This window comes from Ailuropoda melanoleuca, chromosome 10, assembly GCF_002007445.2.
Source record: "Ailuropoda melanoleuca isolate Jingjing chromosome 10, ASM200744v2, whole genome shotgun sequence".
NCBI lineage: Eukaryota > Metazoa > Chordata > Mammalia > Carnivora > Ursidae > Ailuropoda > Ailuropoda melanoleuca.
In genome coordinates this window covers 55,456,827-55,474,878 of record NC_048227.1, presented here as the reverse complement: position 1 = coordinate 55,474,878, position 18,052 = coordinate 55,456,827, and the positions used below count along the sequence as shown (strand labels likewise).

The 18,052-nt window shown below is 40.5% G+C and overlaps 1 protein-coding gene across 1 annotated transcript; it reads left to right on the top strand.

Annotated features, from left to right (window-relative positions):
- The first annotated feature begins 291 nt into the window (after positions 1-291).
- Positions 292-17,312, top strand: POPDC3 (popeye domain containing 3). The gene is made up of 4 exons (XM_002917043.4): positions 292-465; positions 14,209-14,969; positions 15,942-16,050; positions 16,861-17,312. Exons 2-4 carry the CDS (start codon positions 14,485-14,487, stop codon positions 17,140-17,142), a joined length of 876 nt encoding a protein of 291 aa, XP_002917089.1. The 5' UTR covers positions 292-465; positions 14,209-14,484; the 3' UTR covers positions 17,143-17,312.
- The last annotated feature ends 740 nt before the right edge of the window (positions 17,313-18,052 follow it).

Below are 18,052 nucleotides of genomic sequence, written 5' to 3'. Positions count from 1 at the left end.
CACTCTGGTCATTTATCTCATTTTGTTTATAGCGTGTTTGGTGGGGGGCGAGGTGCGGGAATAAGAGGGCACACATACAGTTGCTTTTCATTTCAGTAGACAGTTCCATCGCTCTCCTGGAACTGCCAATACCAGGCTTGTTTTCTAACCCTCATTAGTGTTGACTTCGGGGAAACCCTTCTTGGCAAACTTTGGTCCTCAGGGGCCGCTAGGTTTATCAGCAGTCCTACACTCTGGTGGCCGCGCCGCTTGCTCCCGGGAGGCGGGGGCGGCCGGGGCCCCTGCGAGGCGGCAGCGGTCACTGCGCGTCCCGGCGCGGGGCCGACGCCGGCCGGGTGGGCAGCGAGGAGTGCGCGAGCCCGGACGCCCTGGGCTTCGGTGCCGGCCAGCCCGGCCCAGCGCGCTCGGCTGGGAAACTTCTGCGGGCGCAAGGCCGAAGCTCTGCGCAGGGTCGGGGAAGGAAAGGTAAGGAGGGGAGCCCCGGGGCGCCTCGGCTACCGCCCTCCGGGAGCTGTCCGCACGCTCGCACCTCGCGCGCTTTGGTTCAACTTTGCCGGCGCGGTTTCTACCCCGGCCCCGCCCCAGGGTGGGGGCTGCGAGGCCGCCGACCCCCCGGGAGCGCCTTCACCGCCCTGTGTTACGCTCTGCCCGCGCCGCCGCTCCGCTCCCGGCCCCGCTCGGGCCAATTCGAGCCCCGGAGTCCGGGTGGCGCCGCTCGCAGCTCCGCCGGCTGCTGGTCCGCTGCTGAAGGCTCCGCGCGCACCGGCCCCTGGGAACTCTGCACTAGAGAGGAATCTTTTCCCCAGATCTTCTGTTAGCCCCACTCTTGCCCAGGAACCTTGGAGCTCAAAGAAAGAAGCCAGATTTTCGAGGGAGCAAAGCTGGTCCAAGGGGCCCTGACAGTCTTAGGTTTCATGGGGAAGTGCAGCGGTTGGGAGTTCCTTTCCCTGTCTGCTAAGGACCTGATTAGGGTCAGTGTTTTCACACTGAGTTGGGAACACGAGAAAGCTGTCTCATCAAAGGTCACGCTGACCTGTTTTCTCTATTTGGGGATCCACCTTGAAAAAAAAAGGGGGGGAAGGAAGGAAGGAAGGAAGGAAGGAAGGAAGAAAGGAAGGAAGGAAGGCAGGCAAGCCACTAAGTTATCTCATCACCAAGGTCAGTTTCAGAGGTATAATACATTTTGAGGGTCTGTATTTTAGGAAAAGATTAAAGGCACAGAATCAAAATACAGTAATAGGGCTATATAAAAAAATGTTTTAGCCAGGAGACATTTGCAAAACATGAAAAAGTTCTACATGTGAATAATAAATGGAAAAGTAGAATTGGAAGCCCACTTTTGAACATAATTTTACTTGATTTAGTAAACACCTAGAATGGGACAATCTTCCTTCCCGACTTTTTTGTCTAACTCTTGTAGTTAGCTATTTTGAATTTGCAAGCTTGCAATTGCATTTTATGGCAGCCTTAAAAAATTATTGTTCTCTGTTCATACTAAGGTTTGGTGGTGGCTGTTTTCTGTTATTTTTAATATCAGGGACTGATGCATGGTCATATCCCTTGTGTGACAGTACAGTAACGTGGCATTGTTCTGTGCGGCAAAAGAAAACCAAACAAGAACTACATGAAACAAAATATAAATAAAACAAAAATTGGATCTCCTTCCACATTTGCAGAATGAAGAGCTCTGGCTGATCCCAGATGATTTTAAGGCTATTTTCCTTCCCTGAAGACTGGAGAGTTTAGGATACAAAGATAAAATTGAAATGTGGAGTAAGACATTTTCTGTCCTAAAATTGTATACCTATAAACTGGGAGACACTGGATAGTTGAGTTTCTTTTATCTCAACAGTGTCTCAAAAGAGCTGAATCATTGTGCATCCTGTGCTTCTAAATGGTGACATTCTATGCTTATTAAATCAAAATATGTCCTGGAAAACCAAACTCCCGTGCTTCACCACAAGACTGACTAAGAGCATTGACACACTGGAGCATTCACGTCTGCTTATTTTGAAATAGTCAAGATCAAGAATGGTTACGAGGTGTTTGCTGTAGTGTAGGAGTCTAACAACACATAAGCAACATGGCAGACAAGAAGTTTCAAAACTGCTTTGGAAAATATCCATGATAGATCGATCTGCAAGTCTGCAAATTACAGTTAAAATTGATTTTTGTAATTATGGTTGTTGGTCAACTGGGATTAGGAGCTATAGAGAGTAAGAATTGACAAGAGTATATTGAATCATTAATTAGATTTTTTTTTTTTGGAGGAAAAGGGAAAATGTTTCCTATCCAAGTAGTTATAGGAAATGTCTTAAAGTGAAAGTTTGAACAGGCATTTTTATTTTTTTGAGGTTTTATTTATTTATTTGTCAGGGGGAGAGAGAGTGCACAAGCAGGGGGAGCTGCAGGCAGAGAGAGAAGCAGGATCCCCCCTGAGCAAGGAGCCCGATGGGGGACTCGATCCCAGGGCCCTGAACCGAAGGCAGTTGCTTTACCAACGGAGCCACCCAGGCATCTCATAACAGGCATTTTAAAAAATTAAATAAATAACCGAAAGTTGCTGACTTAAAGTCCCTATACCAATACTGGATCGCCCTCCAATCCAAAGAATATAGGGATTGATTCACAACGACCCAGAGTGAGACCTTCTCATTTTGTTGTTCTTCATTTATATTCTTCAACAGAATAGTAACCTCCGGCGACTCTTACACACAGTATGAAATTGGTTCTAGAAAGACCATCAACTGGCTGAGCCTAGGCAAGAATCTTCATTGCTCTGAGCCTCATTTTTCACTCCAAACAATGGTGATAAAACTACTGACGTTGCAGAGGTGTCCGTAAAAGGAAGACCTGGTGCCTGGCACATGGCAGGAGCCCACCTAATTGTAATTTTCCCAGACTCCCTTAGTCGGTGTTAGTCTAGTGACTGAACAAACTAGATGATGAGCAGTAGTTACAGTTTTTGCTTTGAAATTCAAAAACTCTATGTAGCAAAATCTTGATAAATTGTTGAATCTGGATAATAGGTATATGGAGATTTATTATCTAGTATTTTCTCTATCTTTGTATATGTTTATTCATCAGAAAAGCCTGGACCTGGAAAAAAACACATAAAATACATTTCTAATCTTGCACTGCATTTTAAATTGCAATTTTAAAATCATTCTATATGGCCTGGAAGGATAAACACAGTTATATATAAGGAGTGAGTGGGTGGGGAATGGTACTTGAGAACAGTCCCTGGTGATCTTCAATTTTCGTGGAATTTTTTTTTATTATAAAAAAGACTTAAAATGACAATGATGTTCCTTAATTATGGTCATTGGGTTCATGGATTTTAATTCTTAGAAATTTTTGTATTTAAAATTTTTCACATTAATATAAAATCACCGTATTATTTTATAAAATTGTTATAAAGAATGCAAATAATACAGATATATACAAAGACAAAAGTAAAGTATCCCACTATCCAGAAATCATCATCTTCAACATTAAGTGTAGATGGTTCCATGTCTTTCTTTGCATTTATACAAATAGAAGGATATAGATCATGTATTAACTAATACATATGTATTAATATGTAACGTGCTACTCCGGGGACACAAATAATATTCTAGGGTTTGTTTGTCTATTTGTTTGTTTTCAATCTTTGATGAACATTCTAGAAAACAAGCTTGTTTGCATTCTGATTTATAAGACTTTAGACTGTCTCTTAAAATGTAGTATTTATTTAAAAATGTAGTATGCAATAACTGACTTGAATGAGTTTTGAGTAGCTTGGGTTTATTTGCATATAAGAGATATTTTTAGCTATTTAAAATAGATCTCAAAATTTGAAAGTAAGCTTAAATTGTATGAACATTTGAATTTCACTAAAATGCAAGTTCCAGGAGGGCAGGGATTTACTGAATTATTGCATATTAATTAAAAATATTTTCCTGGCCATTTGAAAGTTGATGACACAATTATGTTTTAATGTTTGTTTTGAGAATAAACATCATGTCAGTGCATTGGAAATCTTAGGGAACAATGTGAGCATAGCGCAGATTTTTTGCTTGCTCATGCATCGTTTACTTGGCCAGAACACCAGGTGAACGCATTAAACTACAACCAGATGACTTAAGCCATGTAGGAACACACAAAACCTGATACATCTACCAGCTACCTTGGTTCAACACAGGTTATCCTGCAATATTGTGTTCTGCTATTCCTTTGCAATGGTGACTTTTTCTGTATAAAAACACACCCCTTCACCATCCCAAGAATGTCTAAGCATCTTGATTCAAAATGTCAAATAGGGGCACCTGGGTGGCTCAGTCGTTAAGCGTCTGCCTTTGGCTCAGTGCCTGATCACAGGGTCCTGGGATCGAGCCCTGCATCAGGCTCCCTGCTCCACTGGGAGCCTGCTTCTTCCTCTCCCACTCCCCCTGCTTGTGTTCCCTCTCTTGCTGGCTGTCTCTCTGTTAAATAAATAAATAAAATCTTAAAAAAAAATGTCAAATAGTGTGTGCAAAAGGAAAGCTTCAATATTGAAGAGAAACTTGAAATAATCAAACATTTCAAAAGAATCAAGAGAATATGTATATTTCCTGAGCAGCAGAAATAAGGGAATAATCTTCATTGCTTATCCACTGGTAGTGCTGCAAAAATAAGAGGAACATCTATGGTTGGAGTAACTTCAAGTTTTACAAAGTCAATAAAAACAAGGCTGCAAGAAATAGAAGAAATGGAAAGATTATAGAGCATGTGGACTGAGAACCAAACAGTGAACAGTCTCCCACAATCAAAGAGAAAGCTCCTATCTCTACGCAAACACCCTGAAAGGAAATCCCAGTACCCCGCAGAAATGCTCCTTTTACTACTAGTGTGGCTGGTTTAGTGGTTTCAAACATCACTGACCCTGGTGTGTGGTCCACCTGTTATTTAGCCAGGAAAAATGAAAAAGAAAGACTCTAGCTAGTTAGCGAGATCACATGAGCTTGTTAGGCATGTTTGTCAGGAAGAAACATAAGGACCTGAACTAAATAAACATAGAACAGTGAGTTCATTTGCTGCCTGTAGGTCACTTGGAGGAAAAGGAAGTGAAGTTGTCTACCTTTGATTCATATCAAGAGAAGACCATTTAATGGAACCATGGATCTCCAGCTTGTCTTGCATTTTTCATCACGAATCTCCGGTGAATTTACTGCATGACATAATAGCAGCTGCTCGAAAGTGAATGGCCTGCTTGTGCCTTTAACCATTTCCAGGTTAAGGAGAAGTCAGAGGAACCTGAAGCAGAGCTTGGGGATTGTTTATTAAAAGCAATCAAATGACATTCTTGAGAAGGAGAGGTTTACTTCTGTTTCAGCAAATTAAGAATTATAGGACACTGAGTGATTCAACATGGGACCTACCTTCCTATCCCTGTGTTGCTCAAAAAATTGTAATTTCTTAAGAAGAATTTAAATTCACTGAATCTAGAACTGAAGGGAGAAAACAAGAATGTTGTTGATTTGTTCCACTAAGTCCAGATATTTAGATTCAAACTGTACATGAAGCAGAAATGTCATTATTTGCATCTGTCTGCCTGGGAGTGATTCTGGGCTCTATCATTTGTGTATCCTTAGGCAACCTACTTAACTTCCCTATACCTCAGTTTTCTCATCTGTAAAATAGGGACAATAGAACTATGTATTGTGAGGATTAAATGACATAATAGTTTAAGATTCTTAGAAATGTGCCTGGCTCATAGTAAGCGCTCGGTAAATGTTAGATGCTGGTAGTAGTGGTGGTGGTAGTAGTAATAGTAGTAAATGAGGTTCAAGAAGATGGCAACTAGATATTGCATTAATTTCCCATTGCTCAACTCATCTGAACTTGGTGGAGTCACACAATTAGAAGAATTACAGAGCTATTTGAGTTTCTGTAGTGTCTTTTGAGTGTTGATCTCTAGATGTGTCTGAGACATCAAGTATTTGCCCTATACATATGGCTCAGTTTTACAAAGAACTGACTAAGCTGGAAGTCACCCAGGGAAATTTGGTATTCCAGGAATTTTGGAGATTGTATATGAATGACATAATTATTCTGGAAATTGCCCATGTGTCCAAATTCTTAACAAGTGTTGGGGCTGTCTGACTCCACTGAAGGACAGCCTATGTGTTGCTGGGAGCCATAGGGAATTTACATGTAATTCCCAGGGCCTCTCTTAGTGTCTTGTTTTGCAGACACTATTCTTCAAAAGTATTACTGTTCTTACCTGACTTTCCTGATTTAAATCCAGCAAAGACTGAGTGTCTTCTGCTCCACAGATCTGTTTTCCAATGCAATCAGAAAATGTAGATTATTAGATTGATGAAAAGTCTCGTGTATAGTGAGTACTCATAATTGTGTGTCCGTATTAGTTTCCTAGTGCTTTGTAACAGAGTACCACAAACTAGTGGCTGAAAACACCACAAATCCATTATTGCATAGTTTTTGTGGATCAGGAGTCCAGGCACAGCTGAACTGGATCCTCTGCCTTGGGCATTGAAGGCCTGCCATCCAGGTGTCGGCCACACTGCACTCTTCATTTGGAGTCCAAGGTCTTCTTCCAAGATTTTCAGGTGGTTGGCAGAATTCAGCTCCTTGTGGTCATAGGACTGACATTCCCATTATCTTGGTAACTGTCAGTTGGGGACTTCTTTCAGCTCACAGAGACTACTGGCCATTCCTTGGCTTGTGGCCCCATAAGCAGTTCACAACATGGTGTTTGCTTTCTTCCAGGCCAGTAGGAACATGACTCTCTAATTTTCAATCCCTTTCTAGTCCGACAATCTTATATAACTTAATAATTGCAGGTGATCATTCCAGCACCATTTGCCATGTAATGTTACCTAATCAAGAAAGCATCTGTCCCATCCCATTCACAGGTCTGCCACACTCAAGGAGAGAGGATTCTAGCTTGTGTGCACCAATGAGACAGGAACCTTGGGGGCCATCTTATAACTCTGCCTATGTGATAAAGTGAGAAATCAGACACAGCTGCAAGTAATCACATGGACTTTAGCGAAGACATGAGAATCAGAGAAGTCCAGCATAAGCTGTAGTTATTTTCTCTAATTTTTCAAGTCTCAAGAGAAGCCAAGCTCTCATTGGTTTGGAAGGTCAAAGTCATATTCCAGCCCAGAAGCCTAGTGGTACCATGAAGAAACTCATATGTTATATGAAAACAAAGGCTGGTATGGACCCTCTGGAATCCAGAAGGCCACAATTCAATCTCCATTACAAAATTTATGAGAGTATCTATCTGGGATTTCCAATGTATTCCATGAGGTATCATCATAAGATGAAATGAGAAAATGAAACAATGTGATATAATTGCTTGGGAAAGTGTAATTCTCCTAAGGAAAAAGGAAAAAGTAGTGACTTCCTTGGTAGGATAAAAAGGCCAAGAGCTATAGTGGGGCTGGCCACCTATCTAGGCAGAAGCCAGATGGCGACATCTATGCCATGGATAACATCTGATGATTGTAGCATATGAATATTGTAGCCAATATAATTTACATTTGTATCAACTCTGTTCTTAATCTTAGATAATTCTTCCATATTTATACACTTATACATTATACATATATACTGTTTGCACAGTGTCATGCCAAGTCTTTTTCATTTCTTCACTGTTACTTGAGAGGCTCTAGACCAGCACTGTCCAAGAGAAATATAATGCAAGCCACATACATAATTTAAAATTTTCAAATAGCGACATTAAAAAATAAGACACGGGCAAAATTAATGTTTTATTTAACCCAGTATTTCTAAAACATTATCATTTCAACGTATAGTATAGTGAACATAAGAGTTATTAATGACATGTTCTTTATCTTTGTGCTAAGTCTTTGAAATCCATGTGTATAACACATCTCAATTCAGACCAACCACATGTGGCTGATGGCTACCATATTGGACAGCACAACTCTAGAGTTCTATCAAAGGCCTCGGATCATGGGCATTTAATTTCAACTCTCATTCTCTCTGCACTCACTTTCTAGCTAATCTTGCCAACCCCAGGCTTTCTTCAGTATTATCCTGTGTAATAGTAACTATTAAAGATACCTCTGTCCTGCCCTTTATCTTCTGCTGTGAACTCTGTTGCTAGACCAAGAGTATTAGGTTAATTGAGGAAAAAACTGTGTTCCGCTTTCCTCTGATTTCTTTCCAAACTTTGGGCTGTCTTAAAGTTCCAAGGGTCTTCAACCTTCTTTGTTCCACTGTCTCAGAGTCACTTCTTCCTTTTACTTCTTCCTCAGAGTATAAAATATGCTTTCCTTTCTTCCTAGTCCAACATCTAAATCATCGACTCAGGTGTTGGTCGGATCTCACTTGCGCTTCTTACTTGTTCCAAAACTATTCTGAACACTGCTTTTACCTGAGCATTGTTATCCTCATCAGTCATTGAACATTTATTGAAGCCTCACTGTGCTCTAGACAGAGGGGAATTCCATATATGTTTCCATACACACACACATAAAATAACCAACCAACAGAGCTGACATTTATATGACCAAATATACATGACCAATGACTATATATATATATATAATGGTCAGTGTAACATAACATGTGATGGAAGCCATGTAGACAGATAATAGAGGTAAAAATTCAGAGTTAGAAGGTGCACTTCAGGCCACCCTGTTAAGGAAAGGCTGCTGCAAAATCTCCACAAGCCTTGAGCCCTCTTGGAAAGATGAGTGGCAAGGAAAGAAAATGCCTCCCCACCTGAGCAAAGCATGGGAATGAGAGAACATACAAGGCAAAAATGTGCCTTTCCAGCTCCTTCAAAATAAGAATTAAAATTAGACCTTTACCCTACAGACTGTTCTGGTGTCTCTCAACCTCACCACCTAATAGTTCTCAGCCTGGTTACACTTCAGAAAATGCCAATGCCTGAGCCCCACCACAGTCTGTAAGTACTTAAATAAGTCGTCTCTAGAGTGGGGCCCCAGTTGTAAACCTGGTGTTAAGATCGGCAGTCTAAATTCAGTTCTACTACTCAGCTCTATATTTTAACCCATGCTAGGAAAAATCTTCCATTCCTTATCACATAGAGTCATGTTATTTTAGAGCCAAAAGGGACCTCCCATTTTGTCCAACACTTCCGTTTTCCCAATGAGGAAACAGGTCTAGTAAGATTAAAATCACACAGCTATTTAGGGGCACAGCTAAGACTAGAACCTTTCTTTTAAGTAACAGTGTGAACTGAACCGACTAGACACAGAATGGAGCGCTGCCACCAGCACTGCTGCCCCAGGCAGACAGTGAGGGCTCAGAAGCACAAGAGTCATCAGCATAGCAGGACAGCCAGTGGTCAGCCAGGAATGAACAAAGCTGAGGTCCTGCAAACAAACAAGGATAATTCAGAAATCATGCAGGAACAACATAAAACAATGGCCCTCAAACGTTAGTGTGTGCGTAAGAATCAACTGGGAGCTTATTAGAAGGGCATCTTCCTGGGTCCCTTCCTGGCTCAGTAATTCTGGGGTGGTGCTGGGGAAGGGACATTCGAACAAGCCACCCGGGTGACACATCAGTGATTTGAGGATACCTGCTGGGAAGCACTAAACACTAATCTGGAGCAGAACAACATTGTTGTCTTCCAGAGACTGGCTTCTTGGCCATTGGGAAGTAAAGACTCAAGGGTGGGTTGGTTATGGGAGTACCCCTACCAGCCTGGTACCATTGGGAAGTAAAGACTCAAGGGTGGGTTGGTTATGGGAGTACCCTACCAGCCTGGTACCATTGGGAAGTAAAGACTCAAGGGTGGGTTGGTTATGGGAGTACCCTACCAGCCGTAGGAGGTCAGGACACAGGGAAGAATAACAGATCACCCCTGCAGGAATGAGTAAATTTAGAATTTAAAATTTAAAGTTGGGTAGCCACCAAAAGTAACATTTGTATTTCTGTATTCAATTGTAATCCTCTGGGTGAAAGAATGCTTTTTAAAAACTAAATTCTCCAAAAGGCTCAGCTCTGTAAAATACAAGCAACAAGTACAGCAATGCCATCTCTATATTATTTTTAAATTTGCCAAGAAGTTTTAATATAGATCTTCTCGTTTGAGTCTTCTAGCACCCTTTAGCATGGACAGAATAGGTGATATTACCTCTGCTTTACTGATGAGTGAACATGCCTGAGTTCATCGAAGTAGGAAGGAGGAAACGAATGCCTACATTTTCTAAATACTGATACCGTGGAAGCCAAATAATAAATGCGGTTTAGTCTTTGAGCTTCAGAATCAGGCAGAACTGGGTGGAATGTTAGTCCCAATATTCACAATGTGACCTTGAACAATTTACTTACCTTCTCTGGGTTTCAATTTTCTCATCTGTAAGATGGAGATATAGTACCTGTCCTATGGGGTTGTTAAGATTAAGTGAGATAATTTTTAAATACGTCTGGCACGTAGGTCCTGAGTAAAGTGTACCTCCTTGAGGAGAAGTAGAGCAAACCAACTCTAAGTAAATGATTATTTTGCATATGGAACACAAACCAAAGTTAGGATCTATTCCAATTAATGAGTAGAATATTGATGGAATTTTTATCTTCTGGGTTGCCTAGCAACCAAAACTAACGCAATATCACAAGCTACGAGAGTTGTTGTTTTTAATCAGATGAAAATTCAACTGCTCTTAAGGAACTCAATTTCTATGAAGACAAAAGGATTCCCCTATGAATTTGGAGCTGTGCCAGACATTTAAATAAGTAGTGTCCCACCTCCTTAGTGATTTTTTTTTTTTTTTACCAAACTGCCTTGGATATTGGGATATTGCCTACTTCTTTTTCCCTGGGTGAAGAAGATGTTAGAACATCCATTAAATCAGGTAGAGAGTAGGCATGGAGAAGGCAGAGTGCTTGCTCCTGGATACCAGTGTATTCACTCAGTGTTCACCGAGTGCCAGAAATACAAAAACATTTGTCTTTGCCCCTTAAGAGTTTCAGAAGCTAGGAGGGGAAGTCAGCCAGTGTTGAATAATAATATAGCAAATTATTTCACGAGTGGCCTTCTAGGTCTATTTCCCTGGCTCGACGGTGAGCATTATGGATTGAGTGGTACACGTGGATATGGCAGGTCTTACATATTCAGTGTTAGGATTACTATTTTCCTGGCAAACCAGTACTGACAGAATATCCCACTGTCTCCCAAAACATTCATATCTGATTCACAGCCTTGAAAGGTGGCCCTGCCTGGTGGCGAGGACATGGCACTGAGTGGACAGGTACTCCTACCTGGGACTTCCTGCCTTTCTTACCTCAGGCCAGTTACTTAGCTGATCTTGTGCCCTGCTTTTCTCATTTGTAAGCAGGGCATGATGATTTAGATTTTGCCTCCCTCATGGCAACAAATGTGATACAATGAGATAATAAATGTATAAGTTGTGAACAGATAAACGCAATTTTTAAGCTAGTCTGAATCAGTTGGTCCCAAGGCTCCATCATATTTCATGGAACATCCTTGTACCTTCTTTTAAATGTCCTTATTCCTCTATAACTCAGGGTCTTACAGCCTAAGGAGTAAAAAGGGGGGAGCTGGGAATCATTGTGTTTATTTGCACTTAATTTTGTCTCCATCGTTTGTATCTCCGTGTGCTAATTTCTCTTGCGGGGAAGATGGGCTTTATCGCCGCAGAAATCCATCGTGCCACTTTGGCATTTCAACATTTATTTACCCAAAAACATGACTTAAGGCCTACAGGCCTTTCAAGCAGGCAGCTGGTTGATGAATCACGTTCAGTCATCGAGTGCTGCTGGCACATAGCAGAGGAACACTCATGCCCGTCACCTGCCCCTGTCAGTTCTTTCTCTTCTAATAAAATACATCTGTTTTGGTGACTGAATAGAAACACACCAAGTGGAGAAGGGCTGGGTGTGGAGTAATTTAATCAGGGCAAGTCAGCACTCTGTGTTGCTGTGTTGAGTGATACAGTATCAAGGATAGGAAGATGATTTGGTAGCTGCTTCTTGAAACAGAAGCCGCTGGAAGGGGCCGGAAGCACAGTTCTTCTGATGATCATCATGGGTCACCCTCCTGGAATGCACGTGGCCCAGTCTATCCCCCAAGTTCAGATCATCGGGGGACAAGATTCCCAGAAGCTCCCTTCCGCATTGCCACAACGGTTTTACACGGCCTTTCTCTGTTAGCATCGTTTAAACATTTTGTTGAGGAGTATAAATTTTTAAGGAAGTTCAAACCAAAGTTCAGAGCTCTGCCAGCAGTGCTTTTTAATATTGGCTTCAGTGGCTATGTTAGGTATCCGGAGGAACTGATTAATTTAAAATATCCTCGTTTTAAAAGTGAAACAGCAGGGAGACTGACATTTGCAGTCTGGTATTCTGCAGTTCTCACTACTCATTGTATTTAAAACCATTTTTTGTTTGTTTGTTGTGAATATCCAGTAGTATATCATTTTGTGTTGTGTTTAAAGAGGAGGAAGTAAACATGTTCAGGGTGCTGGTCTGTCCCGAATCGCATCATGTCACAGAGTGATGGGGGGAGGCAGGAATTAGGGGGCATGGGATGTTTAAAATGCATCTGAAAGTAGCTTAAGTACAAATAGCAAGATATGTTATAGGTCTGTGTTATATATTTTTTCTTTTTTTAATGATTCATCTGGTGATGCTCTCAAAGTCATTACGTGCTGAGAAAAGAATGAGTATCCAGGATGAAGAACCAGGAACTCCCAAAAACAGTGGCTCCTTTATTTCCATTTCTACTTCTGTTGGTGATTATACTGTTCCCTTTTTTACTTCAGCTAAGTCATTTTCACCTCTCTGTGTGTATTTTTTTTTCCTATGAGACAAGATCTGTGATATCCGATATTTTATTAACAGGTGTTCTGGAAATGATCTATCTCAAAAATAAAAACACTAAATATAGCACTTAAGTTCAAGGCTTCTGAATGTTATGGTTTAAAAATCCAATCTAATGAATGCTTCACATTGAAACTATTTATTGTTAAGAAACCTGGGGATAAATGATACATATCCTACAGCTCTGTCATCCTGGTTAAATCTCTCCTGACTCAGATCACACATTAGCATTTTTACCATATGGCTCAAAGGGTAGAGAATATATGTGCAGAGGAACAAGTTGGTAACATTTTTTGACCATCTGGTAAATAAATGTGTAAGTAGCAGGAAGTTTAATACTATTTATTTAGTTATACGGGTGCAGACTTTAACTTGAATAGCCTCTAATACACTAAGGTAGATCTGAATTTGTATTTCTCAAACAATTTTGATCTAATTCACGAAACATACTCATAGTCTACTCTGTGCTATTAAAATCTGACTCCTGGGGCCCCTGGGTGGCACAGCGGTTGGGCGTCTGCCTTCGGCTCAGGGCGTGATCCCGGCGTTGTGGGATCGAGCCCCACATCAGGCTCCTCTGCTATGAGCCTGCTTCTTCCTCTCCCACTCCCCCTGCTTGTGTTCCCTCTCTCGCTGGCTGTCTCTATCTCTATCAAATAAATAAATAAAATCTTTAAAAAAAAAATCTGACTCCTAATTATGTGATTGTCATGTTTATTGTTTTATGAGGGCTCCTTACAGTGCCTAATTCAAAATCTCTTTCATGAGAGGTCACATGATTGGATCCAATGTACAGGCTTACGTACGGAAGTTCTGCTCTACCCCGACCACTGTACGACCTGGGATAAATTACTTGGCCTCTCTAAGCCTCGAATGCTTCATCTGTAAAGAGTGTATAACATTGTCAAACAGTATCTCTCAGAGCGTGGGCCATGAAAGGCCATAGATTGATGCTTCAGAACCATGTTGGGGGGATTGTCAATACGAACACATAGGCCCCACCCTCAGAGAGTCTTCCTCAGTATGCCTGCACACAGCCTATGAGTCTGCATTTTTAGTCACTGTCCCAAGAGATTCTGAGGCACTGAGCTATTATTATGAAGACAATTTGATTATAGCACCTAGCTTTCTAGAAAGATATGTAGTTAGCTAATTCTAAAAAATACTAAAATTTCAGTAAATAATTTATTATTATTATTAAGCATAACCCTAAAATATACATTTTTATATCCTAGAAACTTAACAGCATTTGTACTTAAAATATTCTAACTTCATAGAAAATAGGATAGCAACTTGAATAGTAATGCTGGTGACTCATTTAAATATACCTCTCCATTTTCCTTGTTTAATTAGATCCTTCTTTTTTTTTTTGTCCAGGAAACCACAAATTATTTGTGGACTAGATCTGAATCAGGAGCCCAGATCTGAATCAGGAGCCCAGATGAACTTAAAGAAGCTAGCATGGGATTTTTAGTTTTTCCAAGATCCATACACACGAAACCCTGAGTCACTACAACTCCAGTGTCCAGGCTGTCTCTGGTTTTATAAAGATGTAGCGAAACTCTGATGATGGAAAAGCAAAGGACTTAAGTAATTACTTGCTTCAGTATCATCTAATGTCAGCTGAAAAGTGAACCAGACAGTAGGACAGCCATGGAGAGAAATTCAAGTCTATGGAAGAACCTGATAGATGAACACCCAGTCTGCACCACCTGGAAGCAAGAGGCCGAAGGAGCCATTTATCATCTTGCCAGTATTTTATTTGTAGTAGGTTTCATGGGCGGCAGTGGATTCTTCGGGCTCCTGTACGTCTTCAGTTTGCTGGGGCTGGGTTTTCTCTGCTCTGCTGTCTGGGCTTGGGTAGATGTCTGTGCAGCCGACATATATTCCTGGAATTTTGTACTGTTTGTCATCTGCTTCATGCAGTTTGTTCACATTGCGTATCAAGTTCGCAGTATAACTTTTTCCCGAGAATTCCAGCTCTTGTACAGCTCCCTTTTCCAGCCCCTGGGGACCTCTCTACCCGTCTTCAGAACAATTGCTCTGAGCTCTGAAGTGGTTACTTTGGAAAAGGAACACTGTTACGCCATGCAGGGGAAAACCTCCATTGATAAACTCTCTCTGCTTGTTTCGGGAAGGTTTGTACTCTTGGTGCTTGCTCTATATTGGTTAGTGCCTCTGAACTAGTTACTAGCTGGTGTTTCTTTCTGTTACAGTTTTCCATCTCAGCATAGCATAGTCCTGGGCGGTTTTTAGCACCGTGAGGCATGAGAAACCCCTTGACGTGTACGTGAGTCATGGACATAGGCATTTAGAGTACATACTATTATTTACTTGAAGCAGGATATAATCTAGAGCCTTAATATTTCTTCTTAGAAATCAAATGTACAAATGGGTTTGTCTGGATATGCTATGTGTTTCCAAGCTAATCACTGAGAGTCAAGAGGATGATGCCAGCATGAATTAATAGAATACTTATGTTGGCATGCAAAGTACTTTAAATAGACTCTGATAGGGCATTCTTTTAAGTAATAGAGAACATTTAAGTTTTATAATGATCAATTTTCTTCAGTAAATTCTAGAATTGCCCACTTGCTAGAAGCAGGGGGTGCACCATATATATTTTTTATATGTATATTTTTATGTATATAAACTTCGAAAACAAAAAGTTTGGGGGAGGAAACAATAATGTGATTATTCATGCCTTTAAAAAGTTTAAATATTTAGTCTACAGAGGTATTTATAGTGGTACTCCTTTATGTTCTTCAGTGTTTTCCTACTTAATTGAAAATCTGATTGAGGGCATTGAAACTTTGTCTTGAAGTATAATAAATACACACAAAGGGGCACATACCATCAATGTACACCTCGAAGCATGATCTGACGAATGCCACCCAGGACTCCAGAATCCGAACTGTGTGAGGAACATTAGTACATGAATCTTATAGATTTTGTCATTACTATAATGTATGAAATTAATATTTTATCCTACCAAATTTTAAAGGCCATGAAGGCCACCAGAGATCTGAAATACCGCTCCCTCCCCTTGCCTCCAATTATGGGCTTGCTTTCTCCTTCTCTCATAAATAATGTTCTTTGTGTTTGGGTAGGATCAGAGTGACAGTTGATGGCGAATTTCTGCATTACATTTTCCCCTTCCAGTTCCTGGATTCTCCTGAATGGGACTCACTGAGACCCACAGAGGAAGGCATTTTTCAGGTAAGGGACAACTAGCTCACAGAATGAACACTGCCTCTTCCAAAGAGATAGACATTTGTTTAAAAACAGGCAAACAAACAGAACAGCAGATGACAGAGCAATAATTTATATTTAAGTTTGGAATGTACTTTGCAGCATGCATGACTTCCCAGCTCTGGTTGACTCTTGCTGATTACTGTCGCTCAAAATGAGTGATTCTTAAAATTTAAGATTCTAATAGATTTTAGTTGTTTTCTAGCAAAAAAAAAAAAATTGCTAAGCTTCCTGTCACTACCCTGCTGCTGTGTCTGATAATTTCGAAAGATAATCACTTCAGTGGATTCTATTATGGCATATTGTTTTCCTACGATGAATACATGTGACATGTGTGTATGCAAATACAAATTCATATACATACGCAAAATAGGTAAATTCTATTTTGTGCTGCAGAAACAATTAGAGTTAAATGTCTGCAGTCTTTGGGACTGACTTGGAAATACTTCTCTAACATTAGCCAACTTTATTATTTTTTAGTATCAAGTAGCCCTCCCTTCAGTAAAAGGCAAAATATAGATACCCAGATTTTGAAGAGATAAATTGGAAATGGGCACAATGTTGTGATTGTTCATGGTATATGTAGCAAGACATTTTGTAGTTTCTCTCCATTTTTACAATATATTGTGAGTCAGTGAGCTTTTTTAACCTAAGAAAGCAGCAAGTGAAATTTATTTAAAATTAGGGCAAAAAAAAAAAACCCAAAACAAAACAAGGAGGCAGAACTTCTCTTGCTTCCTAATCTCTGTTTTTCATGTGGCCTTACATTTTTTTTAGGTAACCCTCACAGCAGAAACTGATTGTCGATATGTGTCTTGGAGGAGAAAGAAATTATATTTGCTCTTCGCTCAGCATCGTTACATCTCCCGCCTGTTTTCCGTTTTAATTGGCAGTGACATTGCAGATAAACTCTATGCCTTGAATGACAGGGTATATACAGGAAAAACATATCACTACGATATTCGGTTACCCAACTTCTATCAAATGTCAAGTCCAAAAATACCCAAATCACCCCTGACAGAACATTTCCGGAATTCTAGACGGTATTGTGATAAATGACATCAAAGTTGGAAGTTTTATAATTTAAGACCCTCATCATCATTCCCCAAATGAAATACAGAAAATTGTGCTCACTCATATTTTTATAAATTAAACTCAGAAGCAAGATGCCACTGCCAGCTGTTTTACTCATCTCAACCTCTGCATTGTGAATAAAGTTTACAAATTTCTCTGTGTTTCTTATTGGAATAAATGGGGAGGGGGAGGATGAATAACTGTGGGCAGTTTCTCCCTTTCTGTGTCAGAACTGGGAGAATGAAATTTTGTGTTCTCAACTATTTCCTCAGATTTATTCAAATCTGATGCCTTGCCCTGTTGAGTTAGGCACTGTTTCTCCAGAAGCAGCCAGAAATTATTCTCAGCATGAGAGTGGGTTGTGACTGTCCACATCGGTGTTTCCAGAATTCACTTTTTGCCACAACCTCTGATGAAAGCAAGGTGGATTATTGTGGTGGACAGCGATTATTTATTTTAAATGTGAAGTTATTTAATATGACTAGAAAGTAGAATAAATGCAAGAGATGCTACGTCCCTCTTGAAGGCTATTTTATTGCAACAAATAATTTATCAGCTCCATCTTTCAATAACATTTAAAAAGAGGCATTTCGTGGAAGACAAAGATGCATACTAATTATGGAGTAAAAAGAATACCCAGGAACAAATAGTACAAGTGTGGCACAGTATTTGAATCTCACAGGTTAGCCGAAAGGGCAAGTGTGAATGGTTTGACTGGACAGCAAGGGACTCGTAGCCAAAGCTCTACCCACCACACTAACACGGGAGTCCCTGCGACACTGTAAAGAAGAGCTAACAGACGGATCCTCGATCTGATCCATATCATAGAAACCTGGTTCTCTGGAGATCATGTGCAGGCCATGTTCTTTGGTAGAAAGAGAAATCCTCATGCATT